The sequence below is a fragment of the Mobula birostris genome, chromosome 11, assembly GCF_030028105.1.
Source record: "Mobula birostris isolate sMobBir1 chromosome 11, sMobBir1.hap1, whole genome shotgun sequence".
Classification (NCBI taxonomy): domain Eukaryota; kingdom Metazoa; phylum Chordata; class Chondrichthyes; order Myliobatiformes; family Myliobatidae; genus Mobula; species Mobula birostris.
Window position 1 is genome coordinate 10,509,835 of NC_092380.1, and position 26,508 is coordinate 10,536,342.

Here is a 26,508-nt window from a genome sequence, read left to right on the forward strand (position 1 = left end):
CAGTCTCAGCTATTCACTGATAACTTATGTGAGAAACAGGTTTTGACATTTCAGCTTTGTGTGAAGGGTTCTCATCTTTAACAGCAAATTGTCAGCTTACACTGTCAGTGAATTGTTGGTTACCACACCCTCTTGGGCTTGGACTCTCAGAGTACATTAGAATCAGTGTCGTTTTTCATTGATTCTATTGTATTTCTCCGTTCTACTGTGAATACCTGCAAGAAAATTACACACTTTGGTAATAAGTTTAATTTGAACTTTGAATCAGAAGTGGGGTTATTATCACTGACAAATGTTGTAGATTAGTAACTTTAGGTGACAGATAACTTGTTTAGGTTAGGGTTAAATTGGGGTTACTGGACAGTGTGGTTCGAAGGACTGGAATGGCCATATCTCTAAATAAGATAAATATAACACTTCAAGTTCTGCTGACAATACACCAATTGAATGTACATCACCAGATGAAATAGATGCTGAATGCAGTTTCTTCCCTCTTTCCTCACTGCCTCCGCCACCTCCTCAACCACCAAATGATTTGGTGGGCACTCCCAGGAAATGTGTTTTAACAAACACTTTGGTCTGTAAGTTTAGTATGTAGAACTCAGCAGGTTGTTTCAGCCATTTAACCACTTGTCACTGCAGTAATTTCTTAGGGTGCTCCCGATGTGGCCTCCTCTACATTGGTGAGACCCATTGTAAATTGGGGGACAGCTCTGTTGAGCGCCTCCGTGACATCTGCCACAAGTGGGACTTCCCGGTGGCCAAATATTTTAATTCCAATTCTCATTCCTGTTCCAATGTGTTGATCCATGGCCTCCTCTTGTGCCAAGATGAGGCCACACTCAGAGTGGAGGGATAACACCTTATATTCCATCTGGGTACCCTCCAACCTGATGGTATGAATGCTGATTTCTCCTTCCTTTGAACAAAATTCCCCTAGCTCCTCCTTCCTCTATTCCCCACTCTAACATTTTACTACTTCTCACCTACCTATTACTTCCCCCTGAGTCCCCTCCTCCTTCCCTTTTCCCTATGGTCCACTCTCCTCTTCTAACATGTCGAGGAACCAACTAGAGAGCAGGCTATTCTAGACTGTGTATTGAGCAATGAGGAAGGGTTAATTAGCAATCTTGTCGTGAGAGTCCCCTTGGGTAAGAGTGACCATAATATGGTGGAATTCTTCATTAAGATGGAGAGTGACATAGTTAATTCAGAAACAAAGGTTCTGAACTTAAAGAAGGGTAACTTTGAAGGTATGAGATGTGAATTAGCTAAGATAGACTGGCAAATGACCGGCAAAAGTGTTGACGGTGGATATGCAATGGCAAGCATTTAAAGATCGCATGGATGAACTACAACAATTGTTCATCCCAGTTTGGCAAAAGAATAAATCAGGGAAGGTAGTGCACCCGTGGCTGACAAGAGAAATTAGGGATAGTATCAATTCCAAAGAAGAAGCATACAAATTAGCCAGAAAAAGTGGCTCACCTGAGGACTGGGAGAAATTCAGAGTCCAGCAGAGGAGGACAAAGGGCTTAATTAGGAAGGGGAAAAAGGATTATGAGAGAAAACTGGCAGGGAACATAAAAACTGACTGTAAAAGCTTTTATAGATATGTGAAAAGAAAAAGATTGGTTAAGACAAATGTAGGTCCCCTACAGACAGAAACAGGTGAATTGATTATGGGGAGCAAGGACATGGCAGACCAATTGAATAACTACTTTCGTTCTGTCTTCACTAAGGAGGACATAAATAATCTTCCAGAAATAGTAGGGGACAGAGGGTCCAGTGAGATGGAGGAACTGAGGGAAATACATGTTAGTAGGGAAGTGGTGATAGGTAAATTGAAGGGATTAAAGGCAGATAAATCCCCAGGGCCAGATGGTCTGCATCCCAGAGTGCTTAAGGAAGTAGCCCAAGAAATAGTGGATGCATTAGTGATAATGTTTCAAAACACTTTAGATTCTGGACTGGTTCCTGAGGATTGGAGGGTGGCTAATGTAACCCCACTTTTTAAAAAAAGGAGGGAGAGAGAAACCGGAGAATTATAGACTGATTAGCCTAACGTCGGTGGTGGGGAAAATGCTAGAGTCAGTTATCAAAGATGTGATAACAGCACATTTGGAAAGCGGTGAAATCATCGGACAAAGTCAGCATGGATTTGTGAAAGGAAAATCATGTCTGACGAATCTCATAGAATTTTTTGAGGATGTAACTAGTAGAGTGGATAGGGGAGAACCAGTGGATGTGGTATATTTGGATTTTCAAAAGGCTTTTGACAAGGTCCCACACAGGAGATTAGTGTGCAAACTTAAAGCACACGGTATTGGGGGTAAGGTATTGATGTGGATAGAGAGTTGGTTAGCAGACAGGAAGCAAAGAGTGGGAATAAACGGGACCTTTTCAGAATGGCAGGCAGTGACTAGTGGGGTACCGCAAGGCTCAGTGCTGGGACCCCAGTTGTTTACAATATATATTAATGACTCAGATGAGGGAATTAAATGCAGCATCTCCAAGTTTGCGGATGACACGAAGCTGGGCAGCAGTGTTTGCTGTGAGGAGGATGCTAAGAGGATGCAGGGTGACTTGGATAGGTTAGGTGAGTGGGCATATTCATGGCAGATGCAATTTAATGTGGATAAATGTGAGGTTATCCACTTTGGTGGCAAGAACAGGAAAACAGATTATTATCTGAATGGTGGCCGATTAGGAAAAGGGGAGGTGCAATGAGACCTGGGTGTCATTATACACCAGTCATTGAAAGTGGGCATGCAGGTACAGCAGACAGTGAAAAAGGTGAATGGTATGCTGGCATTCATAGCAAGAGGATTCGAGTACAGGAGCAGGGAGGTACTACTGCAGTTGTACAAGGCCTTGGTGAGACCACACCTGGAGTATTCTGTGCAGTTTTGGTCCCCTAATCTGAGGAAAGACATCCTTGCCATTGAGGGAGTACAAAGAAGGTTGACCAGATTGATTCCTGGGATGGCAGGACTTTCATATGATGAAAGACTGGATGAACTAGGCTTATACTCGTTGGAATTTAGAAGATTGAGGGGGGATCTTATTGAAACGTATAAAATCCTAAAGGGATTGGACAGGCTAGATGCAGGAAGATTGTTCCCGATGTTGGGGAAGTCCAGAACGAGGGGTCGCAGTTTGAGGATAAAGGGGAAGCCTTTTAGGACCGAGATTAGGAAAAACTTCTTCACACAGAGAGTGATGAATCTGTGGAATTCTCTGCCACAGGAAACAGTTGAGACCAGTTCATTGGCTATATTTAAGAGGGAGTTAGATATGGCCCTTGTGGCTAAAGGGATCAGAGGGTATGGAGGGAAGGCTGGTACAGGGTTCTGAGTTGGATGATCAGCCATGATCATACTGAATGGCAGTGCAGGCTCGAAGGGCTGAATGCCCTACTCCTGCACCTATTTTCCATGTTTCTATGTTTCTATGTTTCTTTCTTCTCCAGCCCTTGACCTTTCCCATCCTCCTGGCTTCACCTATCACCTTCCAGCTAGCCTCCTTTCCCTCCCCCCAACCTTTTTATTCTAGCATCTTCCCCTTTCTTTCTCAGTCTTAAAGAAGAGCCTCGGCCCGAAACATCGACTGTTTATTCATTTTCGTAGATGTTGCCTGACCTGCTGAGTTCCTCCAGTATTTTGAGTGTGTTGCTCCACCCGAGTATCACTCAACATGACCCCGATAGGAATTGACTACATGAGTTGGATCATGAGTAGGCTCTGATCGAACGTCAGGTCGTGCCAAGTAATGCCAGGGTGCCTCAATATTTTCTGCAGATCAGGATGATTTGCCTTGCATTCCTGCATGTGTTTTATGTTATTGACAATATCAATTTACATGGAGCAACAGAAGTCATATATTTTTCTGATTTTTGCTCATTTCTGTGAGTAGAAAAGCTTAAAAGTTGACTGTGTTTGCATTGAATGTGGCTAGGTTAATTTTGGATCAGTTTTAATTTTGCATCCGAGTTACCGGTTCAAAGGATGAAATATGGCATGGGATGTTCCCATGATTCATTGACTAGATTTAGGTTTAGCACTGGGAGCAGGACTTACCGTGACGACAGGGTGTTTCATTTTGTGATGCTACCTAGACTTGATACTCCTGCCTGCGTTTGAAATGTACCAAACTGCTTTGAGGATGGAGCTTACTGAGTTCACTGTTGATACCCTTTTTCTCCCAGTCACCACCATAAACTTCTTGAAGCTCTCCATTGAGGTTCATTACCTTGCTTATCTCTTTATTTTGTTTCATATGATTGTTGAACTGTGACTTTAGTTTTATTTTGGGTTATGAGCTGGGTGCAAAGGCTGCATTTTATTTTCAAAATATATTTACCTTTACTTAGAGGTACAGTGCAGAGTGAACCCTTCCAGCCCAACGAGCTGCAGCACCCAGCAACCCACTGATTTAACCTTACATAATCACAGGATTTAACAATGACCTTTTAACCTACTAACCACAGCAACACACACCAAATGCTGGAGGAACTCGGCAGGTCAGACTGAGTAAATGAATAAACAGTTGACGTTTTGGGTCGAGATCCTGTTCGGGGTTTGTACCTCTTTGGACTGTGGGTGGAAACCGGAGCACCCAGAGGAAATCCATGCAGTCACGGGGAGAAAGCATAACAGACAAAGCTGGAATTGAGCTCCAAACTCCGCCGCTAGCTGTAATAGTGCTGTGTCGGCCACGCCCTGGTACAAAATTGGTCTTGTGCTTCTGAGCAAAGTATCCTTTAGAAGTAATTCAGAAGATGTGTAGCTCAGGTGGTTGATGGTTGGGCTGAGTTGTTCTCTGATCTTGGCAATTTACTTGCAAACGTTTCGTCACCATGCGAGGAGACATCATCAGTGTGCTGTTGGTCGTGGTGTGTCCTCCGAATGCTTGGCCTTTAAATACTTAACGATCAGCGGATTGGACGTCATTTTGGAAACTCAGTTGTGATGTGGGGAGGAAATCTTGTTGCTGATTGTCTGAGTGGCGAACTTCATGCATTGTGATCAGAAGTTTTCCTGTATCGTCTCATAAATACATTAGAGACTTGTGTGTTTTTTTTATATAGAATTGTTCATGGAATTTCTTCCCCACAGCACAATTGAGTTTCTGAAATGATGTCCAATCAGCTGATTGAAAAGTATATGAAGGCGAAGCATTTGGAAGACACACCACAATCAACAACGCACTGACGATGTCTCCTCGTGTGGTGATGAAATGTTTGCAAGTAAATTGCTGAGATTGGAGAACAACTCAATCCAACCAAAGTATCCTCCTTTTAACATGCATCAACTGAGCAGGCTGCTGCTCGCCCTGGACAGACTGTAATTCCCAGAACTTAAGGCAGTGGCTGTTTGGCCTTCCTTTTGTGTACATACCTAGCCAGTAAATGCAACCAGGTCAGACGTCACACAGTCTGACCCTCTCCCTTATCATTCAGCGGGGTGAATTGTGGATCATTCTTCACCCCTGGAGCTGGTGTTTTCTGCTTTGAGTAAATGAGTGGTCACACACCAGGGACAGACCTGGCTCCATTGGTCAATATGAGTTGGTAGCCCGGCCAGAGCCTTGATTAATCAGATTCCCATTTCTGGATTGGTTTGCACAGGACGAGCGGCGTCGCCGTGGAGGTGACCTCCGTCTACAGCTGGCGTTGGAAGAGAGCCGGCAGAAGTTACAGATACCAGGCGGGGGCCCTCACAAAAATGAGGTGTGGCTGTCAACCATCCTTAGCTCTGACTGTGTCTGTAACCATTCATTACACCCACCCAATCTTGTCCCCTTACCTGACAGCCCATTGGAGTAATTTTTGCATTAATCACATTGTTACTATACCACGACTATGAACGATGATATGGAATCTTTAACACTGCCTGAGCAAGTAGCTAGCACATCTTTGGTGGTGGCACAGTACAGTGCTGGGATGTCAGAATGTGTCATATCTTAAAATAGTGGGGTTAATCTTGAATTGGCTCTCTATCTATTGATCCTTAACAGGTGCTATTAATTTTTATAGATTTGGATAACATTGAAGGAAACTTGGGGGTGAAACGAAAGCTTTGTCTACATAAAGTGTTATTAGTATTTCAGCAAAATGTGATGACAGTAGCTGAAATTTTGGTTGCGTAGAATTTGCAGCTGATATTCAGCCTAAAGACTCTATTCTCCATTTATCCTTCGTATGTTATTAAAACCAAATATTTGGGTGCTGAGGGATAAGAAGATCATAGGACCATAATACTTCACAGCAGAATTAGGCCATTCAGCCCATCAAGTCATGGAATAAATCATGACGATTTATTCCATCTTGTCTTCTCCCCGTAACCTTTGTCACTCTCACTAATAAAGAACCTATCAACCTCCACTTCAAATATACTCAATGACTTGGGCTTCTGCAGCTGCTTCTGGCAATGACTTCCACAGATCCACCACCCTCTGGCTATAGAACTTCTTCCTTACCTCTGTTCTAAATGGATGTCCTTGTATTATGATGCTGCGCTCTCTGATCCTCGACTCTCCCACTACTGCAAACATCTCCACATCCACTCTATCTACACCTTGCAAGATTCACTTGGATTCAATGAGATCCTTCCCTCCCCCACCACCAAATTCTTCTGAACTCCAGTGAGTACAGAGCCAGAGCCATCAAATCTTCCTAAGAGTAAACTGTAGACACAAATTGCCTGTTGCGCAGCGGGCGTTTAGGGCATCAATGAAGGTCCTCTGTCTCTGGTGGTGTTCAGGGCTTCCTTCATCATGCCAATAGTTTCCCCTGGCTTTCACTACTGTCAGCCATGCAAGTCTGGGTGAAGACTCAGGAATACCATCGCACACAGATGTAGGAGTCTTCATTGCTGTTTCTGTAACAGTTTTGTTTGACCAGTCAGGGTTATTAGGCCCTAAGCTGAGCCCCCGTACCTGGAGGGCTGGTGGACAGCTCTTAGTCTGACCTCTACCCTTTGATCTGTCTGGTATGGGTGACCCTACCAAGTGTCAAAAAATAAATGACTGTCTCCAGCCAATGTAGCTCTCCGAATCATTGAGCCACGCAGGGCTCCAAACTATAACTGGATTGTGGTCCTCTTGGAGAATGTTCTAGGATATTCTAGATATCATGTTCTGTACTTAACTATGAAGAATATGTGGCAATTTGGGGAACAGAGTTCATTGGGATTGAGGAATTTCTCTCCAGATGGCTTGAGAAGATGAGAATGAACCTACTGCATGCTGTTGCTGATTGAAAGATGCAACTGTGTTCTCATTTGTTTACATAGGCAACCTTTACTGAACATGGGAAAACAGGGTTTATAATAGTATATTTTAAAACTTTTAAACTTTAACTAGATTTTTTTGATCTACAGTATGAATAACTGATATGTCTATTGCTATAACTACAAATATCGTGGAAGGAAATTGCGTAAGTGGTATTGAGATACAAATCAGCAAGATATTTTAGAGTATAGTAATTAGACACCTTATTCCAGATACCTAAATGTGAATTAGTGCCAGACCTGAAGAGAGGCCACTGGAAATCCCTGTTCTGAATTTAACATCAGTTTGGAGCTCTATAAGAGTAAGACGAAATGTCAGACTGGTTGGTTTCTCATTAGTAGTGGGAGTAGTTTATGCGAAGTGAGCACATCAAAATATTGCATCTTTACACTTCCTGTCTTGAGCTTGATGTTGCTCCTGATATATCACTCAGCTTCTGTGGTAAACTAGTCATTTAAACGCTTGACAAGGGATGCAGTCACACCACATTCTGAACTTGGCAGAACATGCTCACTGCATTTCCCCGACAGAGATGGAAAAACATCAGTGCCTGCCCCTGTCAGGACATTTCCAATACAAAACGTTCAGACTGTAATTGCTTAGGGGTGTTTTGTTGATAGATACTTAGAGCTGTCTCCACCCATCTATGCAAAGAATGATAAGGGAAAAAACTTAAAGTTCATAATCACCAGATAAGCCAAATATTCATTTCTTTCAAATATTTATTTTTGCAGACGGCTCTGCTTGATCTGACGGACTCCACTCCATCTCCCCTGGCACAGAAATCTGACCCATGGGGAACCCCCTTCCCATCAGCAGCCACAGCCAAACCTGACCCATGGGCTGCTGTATCTCGTCCAGTATCTACTGACCCTTGGAAGCAAATGGGTAACATCTGTTGGAGTTATTTTCACTCTTAGCAGTTTGGTTGTTGCGCGCGTTTATGGCTGCCTAATCAATAACCAGATACCCCGATGAGTCCGTGTACAATTATAAAGGCTGGGTCTAACCTGAAACCGCAGGCTCAAGAAGGAGTGATAGTTGAAGTGTTAGACTGGGCTTCTGTGGTTCTGGATAAGAAATAGCCGATCATTGACCAATGAACTTCTACTAGAAAATATCTCAACCTGTAGAGGTTTACATGCATCAGTCTTGATTGGAATTATTAGTATTAACTTGCCGATCTTCCTTGCCGCACAGACTCCAACTTGGCTACAGGGCAGAGACTAGGGAGTTGTCCCCCAACATGCCATGTTGCCTTGAACGGAGGGAGGATATTGGTATTGCATAAAAGAATACTAACTCATTTAGAAAACCTGGTACAGGACCGCATGGAGAGAATTGATTCCAAATTAAAACTCTATTGTATGGTGGAAATTAGAGAAGAAATCAGAAAATGCTGACATACCCAGCAAGTCAGGCAGCATCAGTGGTGAGGGAACTAGGATTAACATTTCAGGTTGAGAGCCTTTCATCAGAGCTGATTGGCCAGAATCATTAGCTCTGTTTTTCTTTCTTCACAGTTTGGATTACTCAATATTTCTAAGACTTTCCGATTTTAGTAACAGAAATACACTCAGTGGCCACTTTATTAGGTACCTCTTAATAAAGAGGCCACTGAATGAATGTTTGCAGTCTTCTGCTGCTATAACCTATCCACTTCAAGATTCAATGTGTTGTGCATTCAGAGATGCTCTTCTGCACGTCACTGTTAATTATTTGAGTTCCTGTCACCTTCCTGTCAGCTTGAACCAGTCTGGCCATTCTCCTCTGATCTCTCTCATTAACAAGGTTTTCTCACCCACAGAACTGCTGCTCACTGGATGATCTTTATTTTTTGCACTATTCTCTGTAAACTCTAGAGACTGTTGTGTGTGAAAATCCCAGGAGATCAGCAGTTTCTGAGATACTCAAACCATCCTGTCTGGTAGCAACAATCATTGTACAGTCAAAGTCACTTTGATCACATTTCTTCCCCATTCTGATGTTTGGTCTGAAGAATAACTGAACCTCTTGACCATTATCTACATGCTTTGAGCTGCTGCCACATGATTGGCTGATTAGATATTTGCATTAACGAGCAGGTCTACTTCATAAAGTGGCCACTAAGTGCACTGTTCTCAGTGTTCTTAGGAGTAAAACTGACCAAAACACTAATCAACTAGAATATTCTAAAGATAAAGATGACTTTTATTTGTCACCTGTACATCAAAACAATGAAATATATAGTGAAATGCATCAGTAACCAACACAGTCCTAGGATCTGTAGGGTGGGGCACCCACAAGTGTCCCAGTGCTTCCAGCACCAATGTGGCATACCCACAGCTTACTAACCCTAACCTGTATGTCTTTGTAATGTGGGAGGAAACCTGAGCACCCAGAGGAAACCCACACAGTCACAGGGAGAACATACAAACCCCTTACAGACAGTGGCAGAATTGAACCCGGGTCGAAGTCAAAGTAAAATTTATTATCAGAGTACATACATGCCACCATGTACAACCCTGAGGTCCTTTTTCTGCAGGTATACTGAGCCAATCGAGAGAACAGTGACTGTAAACAGGATCAATGGACAACAAACTGCAAATGCAGATATAAATAAATAGCAATAACTAATGAGCTTGAAATAACAAGGTAAAAGAGTCAATAGACAATAGGTGCAGGAGTAGGCCATTCGGCCCTTCGAGCCAGCACCGCCATTCACTGTGATCATGGCTGATCATCCACAATCAGTACCTTATTCCTGCCTTCTCCCCATATCCCTTGACTCTGCTATCATTAAGAGCTCTATCTAACTCTTTCTTGAAAGCATCCAGAGAATTGGCCTCCACTGCCCTCTGAGGCAGAGCATTCCACAGATCCACAACTCTCTGGGTGAAAAAGTTTTTCCTCAACTCCATTCTAAATGGCCTACCCCTTATTCTTAAACTGTGGCCTCTGGTTCTGGACTCCCCCAACATTGGGAACATGTTTCCTGCCTCTAGCGTGTCCAATCCTTTAATAATCTTATATGTTTCAATCAGATCCCCTCTCATCCTCCTAAATTCCAGTGTATACAAGCCCAGTCGCTCCAATCTTTCAACATATGACAGTCCCGCCATCCCGGGAATTAACCTCGTGAACCTCCGCTGCAATAGCAAGAATAACCTGCTTAAATGAGTGTAGTTATCTCCTGATGATTGAGGGGTAGTAACTGTTCTTGAACCTGGTCGTGCTTGTCCTGAGGCACTTGTACCTTCTACCTGATGGCAGTGGTGAGAAAAGAGCATGGCCTGGGTGGTGGGGATCTCTGATGATGGACGCTGCTTTTCTACAGCAAACATTTCATGTAGATGTGCTCAATGGTTGGGAGGGTTTTTACCTGTAATGCACTGGGCTGAATCCACTACCTTTTGTAGGATTTTCCACTCAAAGGCACTGGTGTTCTCATACCAAGCCGCAATGCAGCCAGTCAACACACTTTCCACCACACATCTGTGGAAGTTTGCCAAGGTTTTTGATGACATTCCAAATCTCTGCAGACTCCTGAGGAAGTAGAGGTGCTGTCATGCATTATTCGCAATTATGTTTATATGGCGGGTCCAGGACAGGTCTTCTGAGATATTTGACACCCAGGAATTTAAAGTTTACTGGCCCTCTCCATCTCTCATCCAATTATTACTGGCTCATGGACATCTGGTTACCCTCTCCTGAAGTCTTCAATCAATTCCTTGGTCTTGCTGACATTGAGTGAGAGGCTGTTGTTAATGCACCACTCAGCCAAATTTTCAATCTCCCTCCTGAATGCTGATTCATCGCCACCTTTGATACGGCCCACAACAGTGGTGTCATCAGCAAAATTGTATATGGTATTGGAGCTGCACTTAGCCACACAGTCATAGGTGCTGAGCTGTAATTGATAAAGAGCATCCTGATGTATGCATCTTTGCTGTCCAGTGTTCCAGGGTTGTGCGAAGAACCAACAAGATAGCACCTGATGTAGACCTGTATCTTCTGTAGACAAATTGGAGTGGTGTTGTAAAGCATTGCACGATCCTACTCCTACTCCTCCTGGTTATTTAACCCCCTTTCTATTGATGACTTTGGTTTCATAGTGGTGTAGCATCATGACAGATTGCATCCTATTAACTAGATCAATCCTAATTGAACACTCATTGTCACCACTGTTGAAAGTCCTGTGGGAACCTGTTTGTTTTGGAGGGAGTCCTCAGTAAAATACCTGTTAATATCTAATACATTCATACAGTATCAGGATACGTTATTTTATTCCTATTGTTCCTTTGTATTGTGTACTTTGTGGAAGGAGTCCAGTGTGCACTAGGTTCCATCTTAACTAACCTTGACTCTGCTTTGCTGTGATCAGAGAGGTTTAAGTAGGAATCCTTAAAATCTTTTCTGAACTGGAGAGCCCCTGAAATTACAACCTTTGGTCTGATGATCCATAGTTATGACAGAGGTTCAAGCTATCTTCTGCTTGGGTACTTGAGATTTTTAGCTGCACAGTCAGCTACATTTTTAACATTTTTATTTAGAGATACAGCACAGTTTGTGTGGCAGGATGGAGATGCGTCCCTACCAAAGGTGGTATAAGGCACTCCTTCCCTCCGCTAACCTGCAGGTCACCCTTCAGCAAAGTCTTATCACCTGCTTAGCCCCCTGATCAGGGTCACGTTAAGCCATGGGACCTGGTGGTGGATGGTGGTGTGAGCAACTGGTGCATATCACAAGTCCTGGTGATGTGACCACTGATGTCAGGCAGATACTCTCTGCAAAGTATTGACAATCACTGGGGTTGCCTGTCTTGTAAAGACACTGCCCAGAAGAAGGCAATAGCAAATTTGTAGAAAATTTTGCCAAGAACAATCATGGTTATGGAAAGACTATCACCTACGTCATACGACACGGCATATAAGGAAATTTGAGAGGGGATCTGATTGAAATTAGGGATAGTATCAATTCCAAAGAAGAAGCATACAAATTAGCCAGAGAAAGTGGCTCACCTGAGGACTGGGAGAAATTCAGAGTTCAGCAGAGGAGGACAAAGGGCTTAATTAGGAAGGGGAAAAAAAATTATGAGAGAAAACTGGAAGGGAACATAAAAACTGACTGTAAAAGCTTTTATAGGTATGTAAAAAGGAAAAGACTGGTAAAGACAAATGTAGGTCCCCTGCAGACAGAAACAGGTGAATTGATTATGGGGAGCAAGGACATGGCAGACCAATTGAATAATTACTTTGGTTCTGTCTTCACTAAGGAGGACATAAATAATCTTCCAGAAATAGTAGGGGACAGAGGGTCCAGTGAGATGGAGGAACTGAGCGAAATACATGTTAGTAGGGAAGTGGTGTTAGGTAAATTGAAGGGATTGAAGGCAGATAAATCCCCAGGGCCAGATGGTCTGCATCCTAGAGTGCTTAAGGAAGTAGCCCAAGAAATAGTGGATGCATTAGTGATAATTTTTCAAAACTCGTTAGATTCTGGACTAGTTCCTGAGAATTGGAGGGTGGCTAATGTAACCCCACTTTTTAAAAAAGGAGGGAGAGAGAAACCGGGGAATTATAGACCGGTTAGCCTAACGTCGGTGGTGGGGAAACTGCTGGAGTCAGTTATCAAAGATGTGATAACAGCACATTTGGAAAACGGTGAAATCATCGGACAAAGTCAGCATGGATTTGTGAAAGGAAAACCATGTCTGACGAATCTCATAGAATTTTTTGAGGATGTAACTAGTAGAGTAGATAGGGGAGAACCAGTGGATGTGGTATATTTGGATTTTCAAAAGGCTTTTGACAAGGTCCCACACAGGAGATTAGTGTGCAAACTTAAAGCACACGGTATTGGGGGTAAGGTATTGATGTGGATAGAGAACTGGTTAGCAGACAGGAAGCAAAGAGTGGGAATAAACGGCACCTTTTCAGAATGGCAGGCGGTGACTAGTGGGGTACCGCAAGGCTCAGTGCTGGGACCCCAGTTGTTTACAATATATATTAATGACTTGGATGAGGGAATTAAATGCAGCATCTCCAAGTTTGCGGATGACACGAAGCTGGGTGGCAGTGGTAGCTGTGAGGAGGATGCTAAGAGGATGCAGAGTGACTTGGATAGGTTGGGTGAGTGGGCAAATTCATGGCAGATGCAATTTAATGTGGATAAATGTGAAGTTACCCACTTTGGTGGCAAAAATAGGAAAACAGATTATTATCTGAATGGTGGCCGATTAGGAAAAGGGGAGGTGCAACGAGACCTGGGTGTCATTATACACCAGTCATTGAAAATGGGCATGCAGGTACAGCAGGCGGTGAAAAAGGCAAATAGTATGCTGGCATTTATAGCGAGAGGATTCGAGTACAGGAGCAGGGAGGTACTACTGCAGTTGTACAAGGCCTTGGTGAGACCACACCTGGAGTATTGTGTGCAGTTTTGGTCCCCTAATCTGAGGAAAGACATCCTTGCCATAGAGGGAGTACAAAGAAGGTTCACCAGATTGATTCCGGGGATGGCAGGACTTTCATATGAAAAAAGACTGGATGAACTGGGCTTGTACTCGTTGCAATTTAGAAGATTGAGGGGGGATCTGATTGAAATGTATAAAATCCTAAAGGGATTGGACAGGCTAGATGCAGGAAGATTGTTCCCGATGTTGGGGAAGTCCAGAACGAGGGGTCACGTTTGAGGATAGAGGGGAAGCCTTTTAGGACCGAGATTAGGAAAAACTTCTTCACACAGAGAGTGGTGAATCTGTGGAATTCTCTGCCACAGGAAACAGTTGAGGCCAGTTCATTGGCTATATTTAGGAGGGAGTTAGATATGGCCCTTGTGGCTACGGGGATCAGGGGGTATGGAGGGAAGGCTGTGGCGGGGTTCTGAGTTGGATGATCAGCCATGATCATAATAAATGGCGGTGCAGGCTCGAAGGGCCAAATGGCCTACTCCTTCACCTATTTTCTATGTTTCTATAATGAACAAACGAACAAAACAATAACAAGCCCCATCGAGCCTGCACTGCCCCATTACATGTATGTGACCAATTAACCACTAACCTGTACATCTTTGGAGTGTTCGAGGAAACCAGAGCACCCAAAGGAAACCCGCCTGGTCACGGGGAGAATGTACAAACTTCACAGACAGCAGCAGGAATTGAACCCAGGTTGTTGGCGTTGTAACAGTGGTGCAGCATGCCCTCACTGATGCCTGTGAACAAGCAGGAGGAACATTGCAGGTCAGGCAACATCTGTGGAGGGAAATGGACCATGGACATTTCCAGCCTCAGATATTACCTGACCCACTGAGTTCCTCTAGCATCTTGTTATTCCAGGTTCTAGCAAATACATTCTCTTATGTCTGCTTGATGCTAGTGATGTTACCTGGGCCACCCTAAGTCATGACCTGAGATATTGTGGCTACATTGTATTCGACAGACCATGAAGCCATCATCAATACAGAATCCATGGTTTAATGGAAAATTCCCACTTGAAGCTCCATTGTAACTCAGTTCAATGTCTTATCCACCATTTATTCACTTTAGTACTACAGTAGAATATTCTAAGTCACCTACTTTAACATATAAAACCATTGGACATAGGAGCAGGATTAGAATTGAGTCTGCTGCACTATTCCATCATGGCTGATTTATTATCCCTCTCAATCCCATCCTCCTGGCCTCGCCCCATAACTCTAATCAGGAATCTATCAACCTCCGCTTTAAATTTACCCACTGACTTGGCCTCCACAGCTGTCAATGCAAGAAATTCCACATTCACTACCCTCAGAGTGGATGAGGTGGTGCATTTTTGCAAATCCTTTGAGACATCCATGTTTTTTGGTCGCTCTCGTGGTGGAGGTGGGAGACACTTATACTGCGCTACTGTTTGTATACTGATCCTTTATTCATCTCATTGATGTTTCTGTTTCATTGTTGAGCACACAATTTTCTGCTGGAAAGCAATCACAGCATTTCAGAATCAGAATCAGGTTTTATATCACCAGCATAGGTCGTGAAATTCGTTAACTTAGCGGCAGCAGTACAATGCAATACATGATTTTTTAAAAATAAATAAGTAAATCAATTACAGTAAGTATATACATTAAAAATAGTGCAAAACATAAGTAATGTAAAAAAATGAAGTACTTCCAAGGGTTCAATGTCTATTTAGCAATTGGGTGGCAGAGGGGAAGAAGCTGTTCTTGAATCGCTGAGTATGTACCTTCAGGCTTCTGTATGGTAACAATGAGAAGAGGGCATGCCCTGAGTGACGGGGGTCCATAATAACGGACACTGTTTTTCTGAGGCACTGCTCCTTGAAGATGTCTTGGATACTACGGAGGCTAGTACACAAGATGGTGCTGACTAATTTTACAACTTTCTGTAGCTTCTTTTGATCCCATGCAGCAGCCCTCCCCACCCCTCACATACCAAACGGTGATGCAGCCTGTGTGAATGCTCTCCACGGTACATCTGTAGAAGTTTTCGAGTGTTTTAAGTGACAAACCAAATCTCCTCAAACTCCTAACGAATATAATCGCTGTCTTGCCTTCTTTATAGCTGCATTGATATGTTGGGACCAGGTTAGATCTCAGTTCTGAGTTTTCAGTTCTTGGTATATAAAGAGTAAGGAGATCCATTAAAACTGTAGTTGCCTTAGTCTCTAGACACAATTTCACATAAGATTTGTCACTTGCAGCAGGTTTTATTTACAGAAATGTCCTGGGCATTGGCATCTAACAATCAAAAGGAAATTACTAAGTGTTTTGGTATATTATGTAATGACTAATAGCCTACAGCTTTAGTAGAGCTAAAATTCATTCATAATGTTCAACTTAAAATCTCAATCCATCTTGCAGCAGGTTCCAGGCTGGCTGCAACTGCCTCTGATCCGTGGGGAGCTTCCAGCCACCCCCCTTCAGGAGATCAGCCATCAAGAAGCACAGATCCCTGGGGCTCGGTCGCACCAGCCTCTGATCGCGATCCTTGGGCGCCGACCTCTCCCCCAGGTGAGGCATGATAGAAGCACAGAGCAAGTCCAACTACCCATTAGTTCAGCCACGTCAACAAAAACAAGAGAAAATCTGCAGATACTAGAAATCCAAGCAACACTAACAAAAATCATTTCAATCTCACTTCAGTATTTTTTAAAATGTTAATCACTATATGCTGATTTAGTCATAGAGTTGAAAAGCACAAGTACAGGCCCTTCGGCCCACCAATCTGTGCTGACCACTTAATCATACACTAATCCCATTTTATTTGCCTCGCATTCCCATCATCTCCTCCCAAGATTCTATGACCCATTTGTACTCAAGAGCAATCTAAATAGCTAGTTAACCTACCAGCCGGCCGTTCTCAGGGATATAGGTGGAAACCAGAACACCCAGGGGAAGCTCGCTTCGTCAGTAGGCAATACATGCAAACTCAGCACCTAGCACCCTAGTATCCTGACAGAGGATTGAACGGAAGTGCTGAAGCTGTGTCTACAAAAGTTTTTTTTTAAAATTACATTGGGCTTATAAAAGAGAAACTCATTTCTATAGCATATTTCAAGACGTCCCAAAGGCTTTAAGGTACTTGAGATGTAGCACAGAGTAGCCCCTTCCAGCCCTTTGAGCCAGACAGCCCAGCGACCCCCGAGTTAATCTTAGCCTCATCACAGGACAATTTACAGTGACCTACCAACCATACATCTTTGGCCTGTGGAAGGAAACCGGAGCACCCGGAGGAAGCCTATGCATTTCACGGGGAGGACGTACAAACCCCTCACAGACAGCAGGTGGAATTGAACCCAGGTTGCTGATACTGTAAAGCATTATGCTAACCAAACTGCAGAAAACATTGCAGGCAGCTGGCTTACACATATAAAGACTCCCACAGTTCAATAATTATCAGGTAATCTGCTGTAATGATGTTGATTGAAGGACAGGTATTGGCCCAGGACAAGGAGAAAAACTCCACTCTTCGAAAAGATGTCAAAACATCTTTTCTATCATCTGATTGTACAAGCCCCTTCTGTGAGAAGAGTGGGACACCAAGGGATCCAGTAATCTTTCTCCCTCCAGTACAACATTCACTGGGTACCTTGAAGGGCAATATCCATATCAGAATCAAGTTAATCAGAGTGTTCAACCGTTCGGACACTTAGTATGGTTTGTAGATGAGCAGGATGTCTCCCAAAACCGAGCCAGTGTCAAAGGAAGGCTAATTTGCATTTCTACAGTGACTTTCACCTTCCTGTTATGTGCCAGTGTTTGTCATTAGGAGGTGAATAAGGCAAACCCACCAATCACAGATGCGTTGGTCACTTCAATTCTGACAGAAGTTGATCAGTCCTGTTTGTGAAATCATCTGCGTTTAGAATTTATTGAATACGAAGTGTATTGTTCCTAAAAGGTGGTTGGTTTAAGTCCAAGTTTCTATCATTTAAGTATTGCTTTTTTTAGTTATAAGAAATCATAATTTCTGTGGAAAGTGTGAACGTATTTTGATTTTTGTTTTTTGAGTAAGGATACTGGAAAGAGACTTTTCAAAGCCTTTAGCCTCTCATTGCAGTTTATATTTAAAATATTACCTCCGTGCAGGTTCTAGTCTCTGCAACTAGTAGCTATGGTTCTGGTTTCATCCTCAGTACATATAGGAAGATGTGAGGTATTAACCGTGAGGTAGTGTCTTTGACCTCCAAAACTCAATCATCATGGAATGGACTGGAACAGTGTTAAGATACTAGACTTGACAGATTTTGAGTTAATGGATGTTTTGAAAATATTTAAAGAAAAAGTGTGGCTTTTTAAAAAATCGGTTGACTAAAAGTGCCAGATTGTTGTAAAATATTTCTTTAAAGATATTTTCATATCTGGGTTGTGGCCCCAAACTAACAAAGTTCACTCATAGCTCAAAGACAACATCCTGATTGTGTATTGGGTCTCAATATAGAGAACAGACTAGTGCAGGAAAGGCAAAAGATTAAATTACAATTCCCAGCACATTCTCTCTCGCAGGAGCTTCCCCTTTCCACTCTCTTGGCACTGCAGATGCAACTGTGACGGATGATTTCTCTGCGTTCAGCCATCTCCGAGGCTCACCCAAGAAAGCAGAAGGGCAGGCAACAGGTGAGTTTCCCACTGTAATGACCAGCTGATCTAAGCTTTGCTGTGTCCAGTCATATGTTCGCTTGGGTCATTTCTCCATCATTGTGCTCATTGTTTTTTGCTCCATCATCTGGTTTGTTACTTCAGTTCTATGAACTGCCTTTGGGCAATTTCCTACACTACAGGCATTACAAAGATAAGGTTCACTAGTTGGTAAAATCTTATTTAAAATTCAAAATCTTCTCCAGTCTCCTGCCAGCACATCCCAACATACTTTACAGTTTATCCTGTACTTCACAAATGTTTTCACAGGCAGCTTGCACATACAGTAGTAAGCTCCCACGAACAACAGTGAAATGGTTATTTTGTTGGTGTTGGGTTGAGGGCACTGGGAAGAACAATCTACTTTCCTACCGCACCTTTCACATGCAAAAGCAAACAGGACTGCTATTTATTTCTATCTGAAAAATCCAAATCAGTTCTGCACTACGTTATAGGGAATTCTGCATGAGATGTGAGATCTTGTGATCAGTCCCTTAGTGTCAGAGTGAAAGGTTTCGGCATCTGAAAAATAGTTCCTTTAATTTATTTTTATATTTGCTGAGATACAGCATGCTAAAAGGCACTCTGGCTCAACGAGCCCAAACTTCCCAATTAACCTACTATCTGTATGTCTTTGGAATGTGGGAGAAAAACCAGACCACCCAGAGGAAACCTATGCAGTCAGGGGGAGAACGTACAAACTGCTTAAAGAAAGCAGCAGAAATGAACCCGGGTCACTGGTCCTGTAACGGCATTTTGTTAACTGCAATGCTACCATACCCCATAATAGTGATCTAGACTCTCAGCACAGTGTGGAATGGAGCAGACTCTTTGACACATTCGTCCCTGCCCAATACTAACTACACCCACTCTAAGTTGTCTGATGCTTGGTTTAACCTTACCTCCTGCAACAGCATTTCAGAGGACACTGTACCAGTTTGATATATTCACTGGAGTCCCTGATAACGGTTCTCAGTCACAGCCGACTGTGAGTGCCAAGACTAGGGTTGCACCCTTGCTGGAGTTTTACAATACTTTGGTGGGGTTGGGGGAAAATTATCAAGAGTGCTGAACATTTAAACAGATATGGAGTCTGTGTGGCAGCCTATCACTCATTGTGGCTGCAGGGTATCTCTCTCTCTCCCCCCTCCACCTCTCTCCCCCCTCCCCCTCTCAGTGCTCTCGGAGGATGTTACCGAGGTTCTGCGTTTATGGATTGGACTATGGACTTTTTCAATCTTATGGTTTTTATATTCTGTGTTTTTGCTGATTCTTTCTCAATGGCATGTGGTGGGATTTCTTAGTTTCTAGCACGAGGGGAGGTGGTTTAGGGGTTGATGTTCTTGTTGCCGCTTGATGCGTTTTGTTTTTATTGCGCAGGGAAGGGGAGTTTTGCGGGCTGATGATCGTGTTGCCATTCTTACCCTCGATTGGACTGTATTTGTCACGGAATAGGCATCAAGAGCAGTAAGGATGTTTTTCCTGTGTAAGCTTATTCTGACCATTGCAGGTGCCAGATTCGAGGGGCCGGGTAACGCCCTGACCACAGCGGCAACGTCCGGTGACACAGCCTTCCCCAACACCTTTGATATGCCCTCCATCTTGAGCACCAAGGCCTCCAAGCCATCCACCCCCAAGCACCAGCCCGTCATGCAGAAGAACCCCGAAACCTTCCTGGGCCCCAACGCTTCGCTGGTAAACCTGGACACTCTCATTGCCCGCACAACGCACCCTAATGTGAACACAAACCCCTTCTTGATGCAGGGTGAGTGCGTGGTCTGCTCACAGTTTTGAGTGACTCCGACCCCGTTCTCCACGGTCGCTGGGTGGGGGCCTGAAGGATGCCAGTGTCCATGAAAATTGGATCTTAATATGGGTCAACATTCCCATTAACGCAAATGTTGGCAGTGCAGAGTGGACAGGACAAGATGGGAGAGTTTCTAATGTGGTCTCCCTCTCCCTCTCTTCACAGGTGCTCCCCCAGCAACAGCAAACCCGTTCCACAGCACCCCTACTCAGGTGTCCAGCTCCGTGATGGCTGTAACCCAGACTCCATTTGGACCCGTCAGCGTCAGTGGCACCTCTTTCTCCTCGATGCCTGAGGTCGGGGTCGGGGTCGCTCCCATGGTAACCATGCCTGTTATGGGCATGCCTCAGGGTGCGAACGTGCAAAGGGTGATGGGCCCGACCTACGTTGCTACGCCAACCCCTCCTGCCCCTGGCCCCTCTCCAAGATCCACTAACCCATTCCTATTATGATGGTGGTCGGAGAAGTCCCCATTTCAGCTCAAAACTTAAGTAATCTGTTTTATAATTTTTTTTTTCCTTCCCCCATGCCAACTCAAGTACAAAAATATACCAAGTTTTTCCCTTTGGACGATTGTGACATGACAACATACAGAAAAGTTCCTAGAATTTGACTTGTGATGAATAACGCTTGTGCACTATGAACTGGCAAACGGTATACGTGGTTTAGGAGCACTTTAAGTATTAGCAGCCTCTGTTTGTGCAGGAGCCTGAAGACACTAATCACTGCTTTCTGTGATCAAGCTCCAGTAACAACTTACATTTGCACCAAGCTGATGGTGTCTGACTGGGGCCCCTTACAGACTAATCTACCCGGTCAAATCCGTCCCTCAACATTGGGAGCAGATTACTGGCTGCCTGCTTGGGGGCAGATAGAGGGTAGATTAGGTCACTAACAAGAGGCCAAATAGTTGGGGAGGAAACAGTATTTTTTAATGTTCAGCTCTGGTAACCATTAGATGGCTGGAGCACCCTAGCAACATTGTGATAGTGGGATGCACTGTCCAGGAACCTAGTTCTTGTTAGCCCCACTCTCTCAGCCCTGCCTGGGGTAATATCATGCACTACTGCCTGACTCGAGAGATCCTCTCCAGTCCTTCAGCACTTACTTTATACAATTCCCCAATCAGTTCTGCAGGCTGCGGCGTCTGAATCAAAGTGCAGCTGCCTCCTCTAGGACTGTCATTGAGTGGTGGAAGGGGAAAAGCATGGCTTACTTCCTCTGATTTCACCATCTCCTTTTGTATTGGTCTCTCCGTCAGTGTGCTGTCACTTTATGGCCAGGTACATTCACAGACCAGAACTTGTGAACCATGGGGCGGAGCAGGCAAGTGATCTGAAGCCAGCTCTGTTCATCAACTTGTTGCTGAGCGCCCGGGCCGGGTACCTTTTATTTGAGGTAAACATTACCACTCTGTCTGTTATTCAATGCTTCCCATCGGGGTTTTTTTTTAAAGTATCTTTTAAAAAAATGTTTACATTTTGTTGCAGTCGTATGTTTACTAATCTGTTTTTTTTTTGTTGTTGGCTTGAGTGTTTGGGACCCAGGCCTGAATGATAAAACATCTCTGCGGTTCCCTTACCTCCCCCTGGATTCATCAGCTCTTGACCTCACATGCCTGAATGATTCATTTTCTCAAAATAAAAGCCAATACTTACAGTCAGGACCTCAGACTTGTAAGAGGGAACAATAGTAGAACTGAAACACAAGTGAATCACAGAACCCAGTTTTCAAAAGAATCTTGGACTAACACATATGACCACAGTGAGAATGACATAGCCACCCTAGCCATCGTCAAGTAAAAGAGGTAGTTAACTGCAAAGGGCACTACAACAAATAAGACACCTCTCGCTGGTCTGCCAGCTTCTTGGGTACAATTAGCATGGGTGTTATGTCCCTTGTGCACTTTCTGCAATACATATAAGTAGTAGCCGCTATTTCTGTTAAAATGTGGCTAGAAGGGGAGAGTGACTGGTGAAAGATATGTAACGAACATATTTCAGTTTGAAAATTGCTTGAAACACTTGTAACTCTGGCTGATGAATCAGTGCTTCTTCACCAGCCCAGAGGGTTCTGCACCTTTCCTGTTGGCTTCTTGTATTACTTGTCTCCTAGTCAATCATCAGACAGCCATGTGTTTCTCTGGAAATTTAGAGCAAAGGTGAGAGATGGTCAAGATGGATGGATACAGCGGTGAGAAACACTCTGACTACAGTATGGATCTCATCTCTGCCTCTTCAGACCTCTCTATTGGTCTTCATGAGTGGGGAAAGTTCTTTGCTAAACTTTTGACTAAGACCTGTCAAAGATACTTGTTGAACTCTTGAAGTGGCTAATCTTCTATACTGAACATAACTTTCAAATTCAGTGACTCTCCCCATACAACGTGTTTAAGTTTTCTTATCAAAATGTCCAGGTCAAACAACATTATTAAGTTTTTGTTTTAGTTTGGGTACCAGTGAGTGAGAGTGGTTGGACTTTCTAAAGTGTACCCTTTCTCCTCGCTGGCTCACTCAGAGGACAATCAGAATTGGCGAGGTCTGGTGGATGATCAACTACATAGAATACTTCTGAAGTTTACAAACACAGATTACAGGACAAAAACCTGGAGAAAGCAAGGACTCAGATTTTTAAACCTGCATTGCTCTGTTACATTATTTGACCATTGCTGGCCAGGATAAGGTTTTCAGACCTTTATTGACCTGTAAGAAAAGTTTCAATAATAAGATATTATTGTTATTATTTAAATATTTATTAGTGGGTTGCTCTAGTATAGGATCGAGGAAATAAAATGACTGTAATTTCAGGAGAGAGAAAGTGGATGGAGCTTGCAATTCAGAAAGTACGAGCACTGCCTGAGGACATTGTCTTGCACAGTATAACTGTTGTACATTAACCCACTACAGTATTAATGGTAGCCGTTTACAGTAAAGCTCAGTACTTGGCAGTATCAATGATCTTTGAATACTGACTCTCCACAGTATTAATAGTCACTGCATATAGTAACCTACTGCAGTATTATGGTTTCTAAATAGTTCATCGCAGTACTAATGGGTTACTAGTGACACCCTAATGCAATTCTGCATAAAAAGTCCGCTTTTTAAAGTGAAAAAAAAATCCCCAGTTATTCAATTGGAGCATTGCCAAACAAGAAAAACCTTTAAACAAAGCCATTGACATAAGGGCAGGTAACCAAAACCCTAGTGGAAGGCCATCATTAGCATACCTATATAAGCATAATATAGGATTAATCCCTTTAAACTATAATCCTGTATGATATTAACCATGAAAAAATAGTTGATTGCCACCTTCTGATATTACCTATGGATACTGGTGCTATGGTCAATGTCCTGAGCCACAAGGCATAGGTTTTTCTTAATATTGTGCAGTGACTGTCATTTTCCTGACCAAGCAAGTTTCAGTACCTCTCAGGAAAGACATAGCTTGATTAAAACTGGACGATAATTACAGCACAAGATACGTTTAAGTCTGAAGATAGATTTACTGCAGTTTTTTAATATTTATTATTGGAGATGTATTCTTGTCTTAAAGCTGTGACCTACACTGCATTTCTTTACATCTGCTTTTGTGATCATGATTACAGTTTACACTCCATGCTCAGGTGTGGTATCTTTGTTTCAGTAATCTCTCTCAGTACTGATGTGATACAGTGTGCAGCTCACACCAAATGGGCAAGTTTTTGTTTTCACAATCTTTCCTCCTGTCCCCTCTCAAGACAAATCAAGCATCCAACTTTGTAAAGGCAGTTTCCTATCTGGCACTTCGTCCTTGTTTTCTGATCATGAGATTAGTGAAGCATGCCATTCAGGCAGAATACTGTGGGTCAGGGCAGTACAATGGGGATATAGTGCTCTTTTGCTGCTTATAATTAACAAATTCAGACAACTGTGGCAGTTGCAAGAAAAGTATCTTGCTTGCGGCTTGGATCTAGGATCAAAATTCCAGCATATTACAGTTCACATCTAACGGCATTGCCCTGGCACAGTGTAAAAGGAACTTTGTATCTAACCATCCCTGGCAATGCTGGATGGAACAGCAAGTTTTACTTTGTCCTGTCAAACTTTCCCAGGGCAGCACAGTATAGAAAATCTTAAATCTATGCTGTTTTTGCCATGGTTACATTTGAGGGGACAGTTCAGAGGGATCTGTATTCTGTGTCTAATGTGTACCAGCTATGCTCTGACAATTAATGCTAACATTTGTCTGAAATTATGGTTTCTCATACAAGTAAAAAGTTTACTAAAAACTGAAGTGAAGATAGAGTACTGGCACGGTAGTTGCAGATTAGGTGTCCGCACGTAGGTTTCAGGATCACGTTGAAAGATGTGAAGTTGTATTGAACTGCTGGTAATGCAGATAGTGAAGGTGCAAATCTTGAGGATTCAAGAAGTCATTGAAAAGAGTACAATTTATACTCTTATTCAGAACTAGAAACTTATGCATGTTTGAGACAAATTGTATGTATGTGCATGTTTTGAAAGCTCTCATCCCTTTGCAGTTTTCACTCAACATCACACACCTGAGCCAACAGCATCTCTTTTGAAGTGTGTTGCTCTTTTTATACCATAGTATTAAATAGGCCAATTCTTCTGACTTTTGTTCTTCCTTTGAATCTGGAGAGAGCACAGCAGGATTAATGTTCTGAGAAATGAGCCCAGATGTGAGCAGATTTTTGCAGAGTTGGAGATTTTACTGTTTGAAAGTAGGAGAGATGACTGTAATTGGACAGTAGATATGACTGTAGAAGCTTCCCAATAAAACTCCTTTATGTGAGGGTTTGTCTTCGACGTGACTTACTGTTCATGGGAGATAGGAAATGGAAGTAGCTCTGTTTCCACTTCACTTTAGTTGGTCTGATCAAAACTATAATTATCCGCTTCTTCAATGAAAAATTGAACATTACCAAACTGTCCACTGCAATTCTGCCTACTAACCGATACATACATACATTTAGCCTTTAGCCTACAACTTGGAGCTTTCATTTCCTCATTTTCCCTAAATTAACTATTTTATAACAATCTCTGTGAATTGTTTCTGACATCAATTCTGAAAGGATGCCACACGTGATATATTTAATGACATCAATACTGAAACAGCCCGAATCTCTGAAAACATTTCTTCTCAACCTTTATTTTAAAGAAAGACTAAACTGGTTTAGGAATTGTACTGAGTATTTTATTTTTGTAAACATTGCAGGATTTAGAAAGAGACCTAGCTACCTTTTGTCACATTTTACATTTTGAGAATTGACATCGAGTTACTTTGCTTGTGTCAATAGTAACTGATGTCAAAACTGCTTCTGTATGCTCCTCTGAAGAGCTGTTGTTGCAAACTGCACAGACCCAAGGAGCATCTGCACCTTTCTGCATTGGCAAAACTCAGACTCAAGACCTGATGCTTTCCCTTTCTTTACCATCTCCACTTCTTAGTCAGACAGGTTGCAATCTAGCAAGTGAATATTAGATTACTGGTAGCTTTTTTTTTGCCCCAGAACCTGCTGCCTATAATGCTAATAGGTTTGAATCTCAAACGTCAATGGGTTCTTTTAATTTTAAGGCATTAAGGAAATAGATGTCCAAAGAATTGATTTGTAGGATATCTTATGCATTAATTTTAATATTTAATGTACAAATATTTATAACTGAGGTGCAAGAATCAATACTATATACAGGGTGCAGTTCCATGTTTTCTAAGTGAGCTAGCCCCCTTTCGTACGTTGACTGCTGGAATGGTAAGAATCTGCTTATTCCTGGGTCTGGGACCCACTTCATTATTTTGTTAGATGACTGTCAGTATTTTTGAAGGATTGTTTGCACTTATTGCTTGTGACACTATACAGTGTAGTTCATGTTTTATTGCTCGAGTCGTTTGATCTGATATCTTGCCACTGTCAGCAACATCAGTGGTGCCCAGAATTACTGTGTAAGCCCATTTTTCACGTGGTTAGACTTTATTTCCAATGCAAATAGCAGAAGACGTGGAATCACTTCACCTCATTTCCATCTACTGCTGTTCCAGCTGTGACAATATTTATTCACTTGGAGTTGTACAAAAAAAATCACTAAGATGTTACAGTGGCTTTAAAACTCACTTTGGCTCTAGCTAGCCCATGATATTTCACTGGTTACGAAGGAAATTCAATCTAAGATGAACCCTGGGTACCTGAATTTTTGTTAGTCATTACATTTTACTGTAGATTTCCATCAGTTTGGTTGAATATTTAAAGTCATATTTGCCATATTAACTGTACTTCCAAAATAAATGTGTGA

At 42.7% G+C, this 26,508-nt stretch overlaps 1 protein-coding gene across 10 annotated transcripts in view; it reads left to right on the forward strand.

Moving 5' to 3' along the window:
• Positions 1 to 26,508, forward strand: part of LOC140204804 (epsin-2-like) — a 64,656-nt gene extending 38,148 nt beyond the window's left edge. For 9 of the 10 annotated variants that reach the window (XM_072271619.1, XM_072271618.1, XM_072271613.1 and 6 more), the window contains 5 exons: positions 8,028 to 8,181; positions 16,135 to 16,284; positions 18,280 to 18,390; positions 19,922 to 20,176; positions 20,384 to 26,508. In XM_072271619.1, coding sequence (XP_072127720.1) covers positions 8,028 to 8,181; positions 16,135 to 16,284; positions 18,280 to 18,390; positions 19,922 to 20,176; positions 20,384 to 20,670 — 957 coding nt within the window. In that variant the 3' untranslated portion in view covers positions 20,671 to 26,508. Of the gene's footprint in view, positions 1 to 5,629; positions 5,732 to 8,027; positions 8,182 to 16,134; positions 16,285 to 18,279; positions 18,391 to 19,921; positions 20,177 to 20,383 lie in introns of all 10 variants that reach the window. The other variant, XM_072271621.1, reaches the window with a different exon arrangement.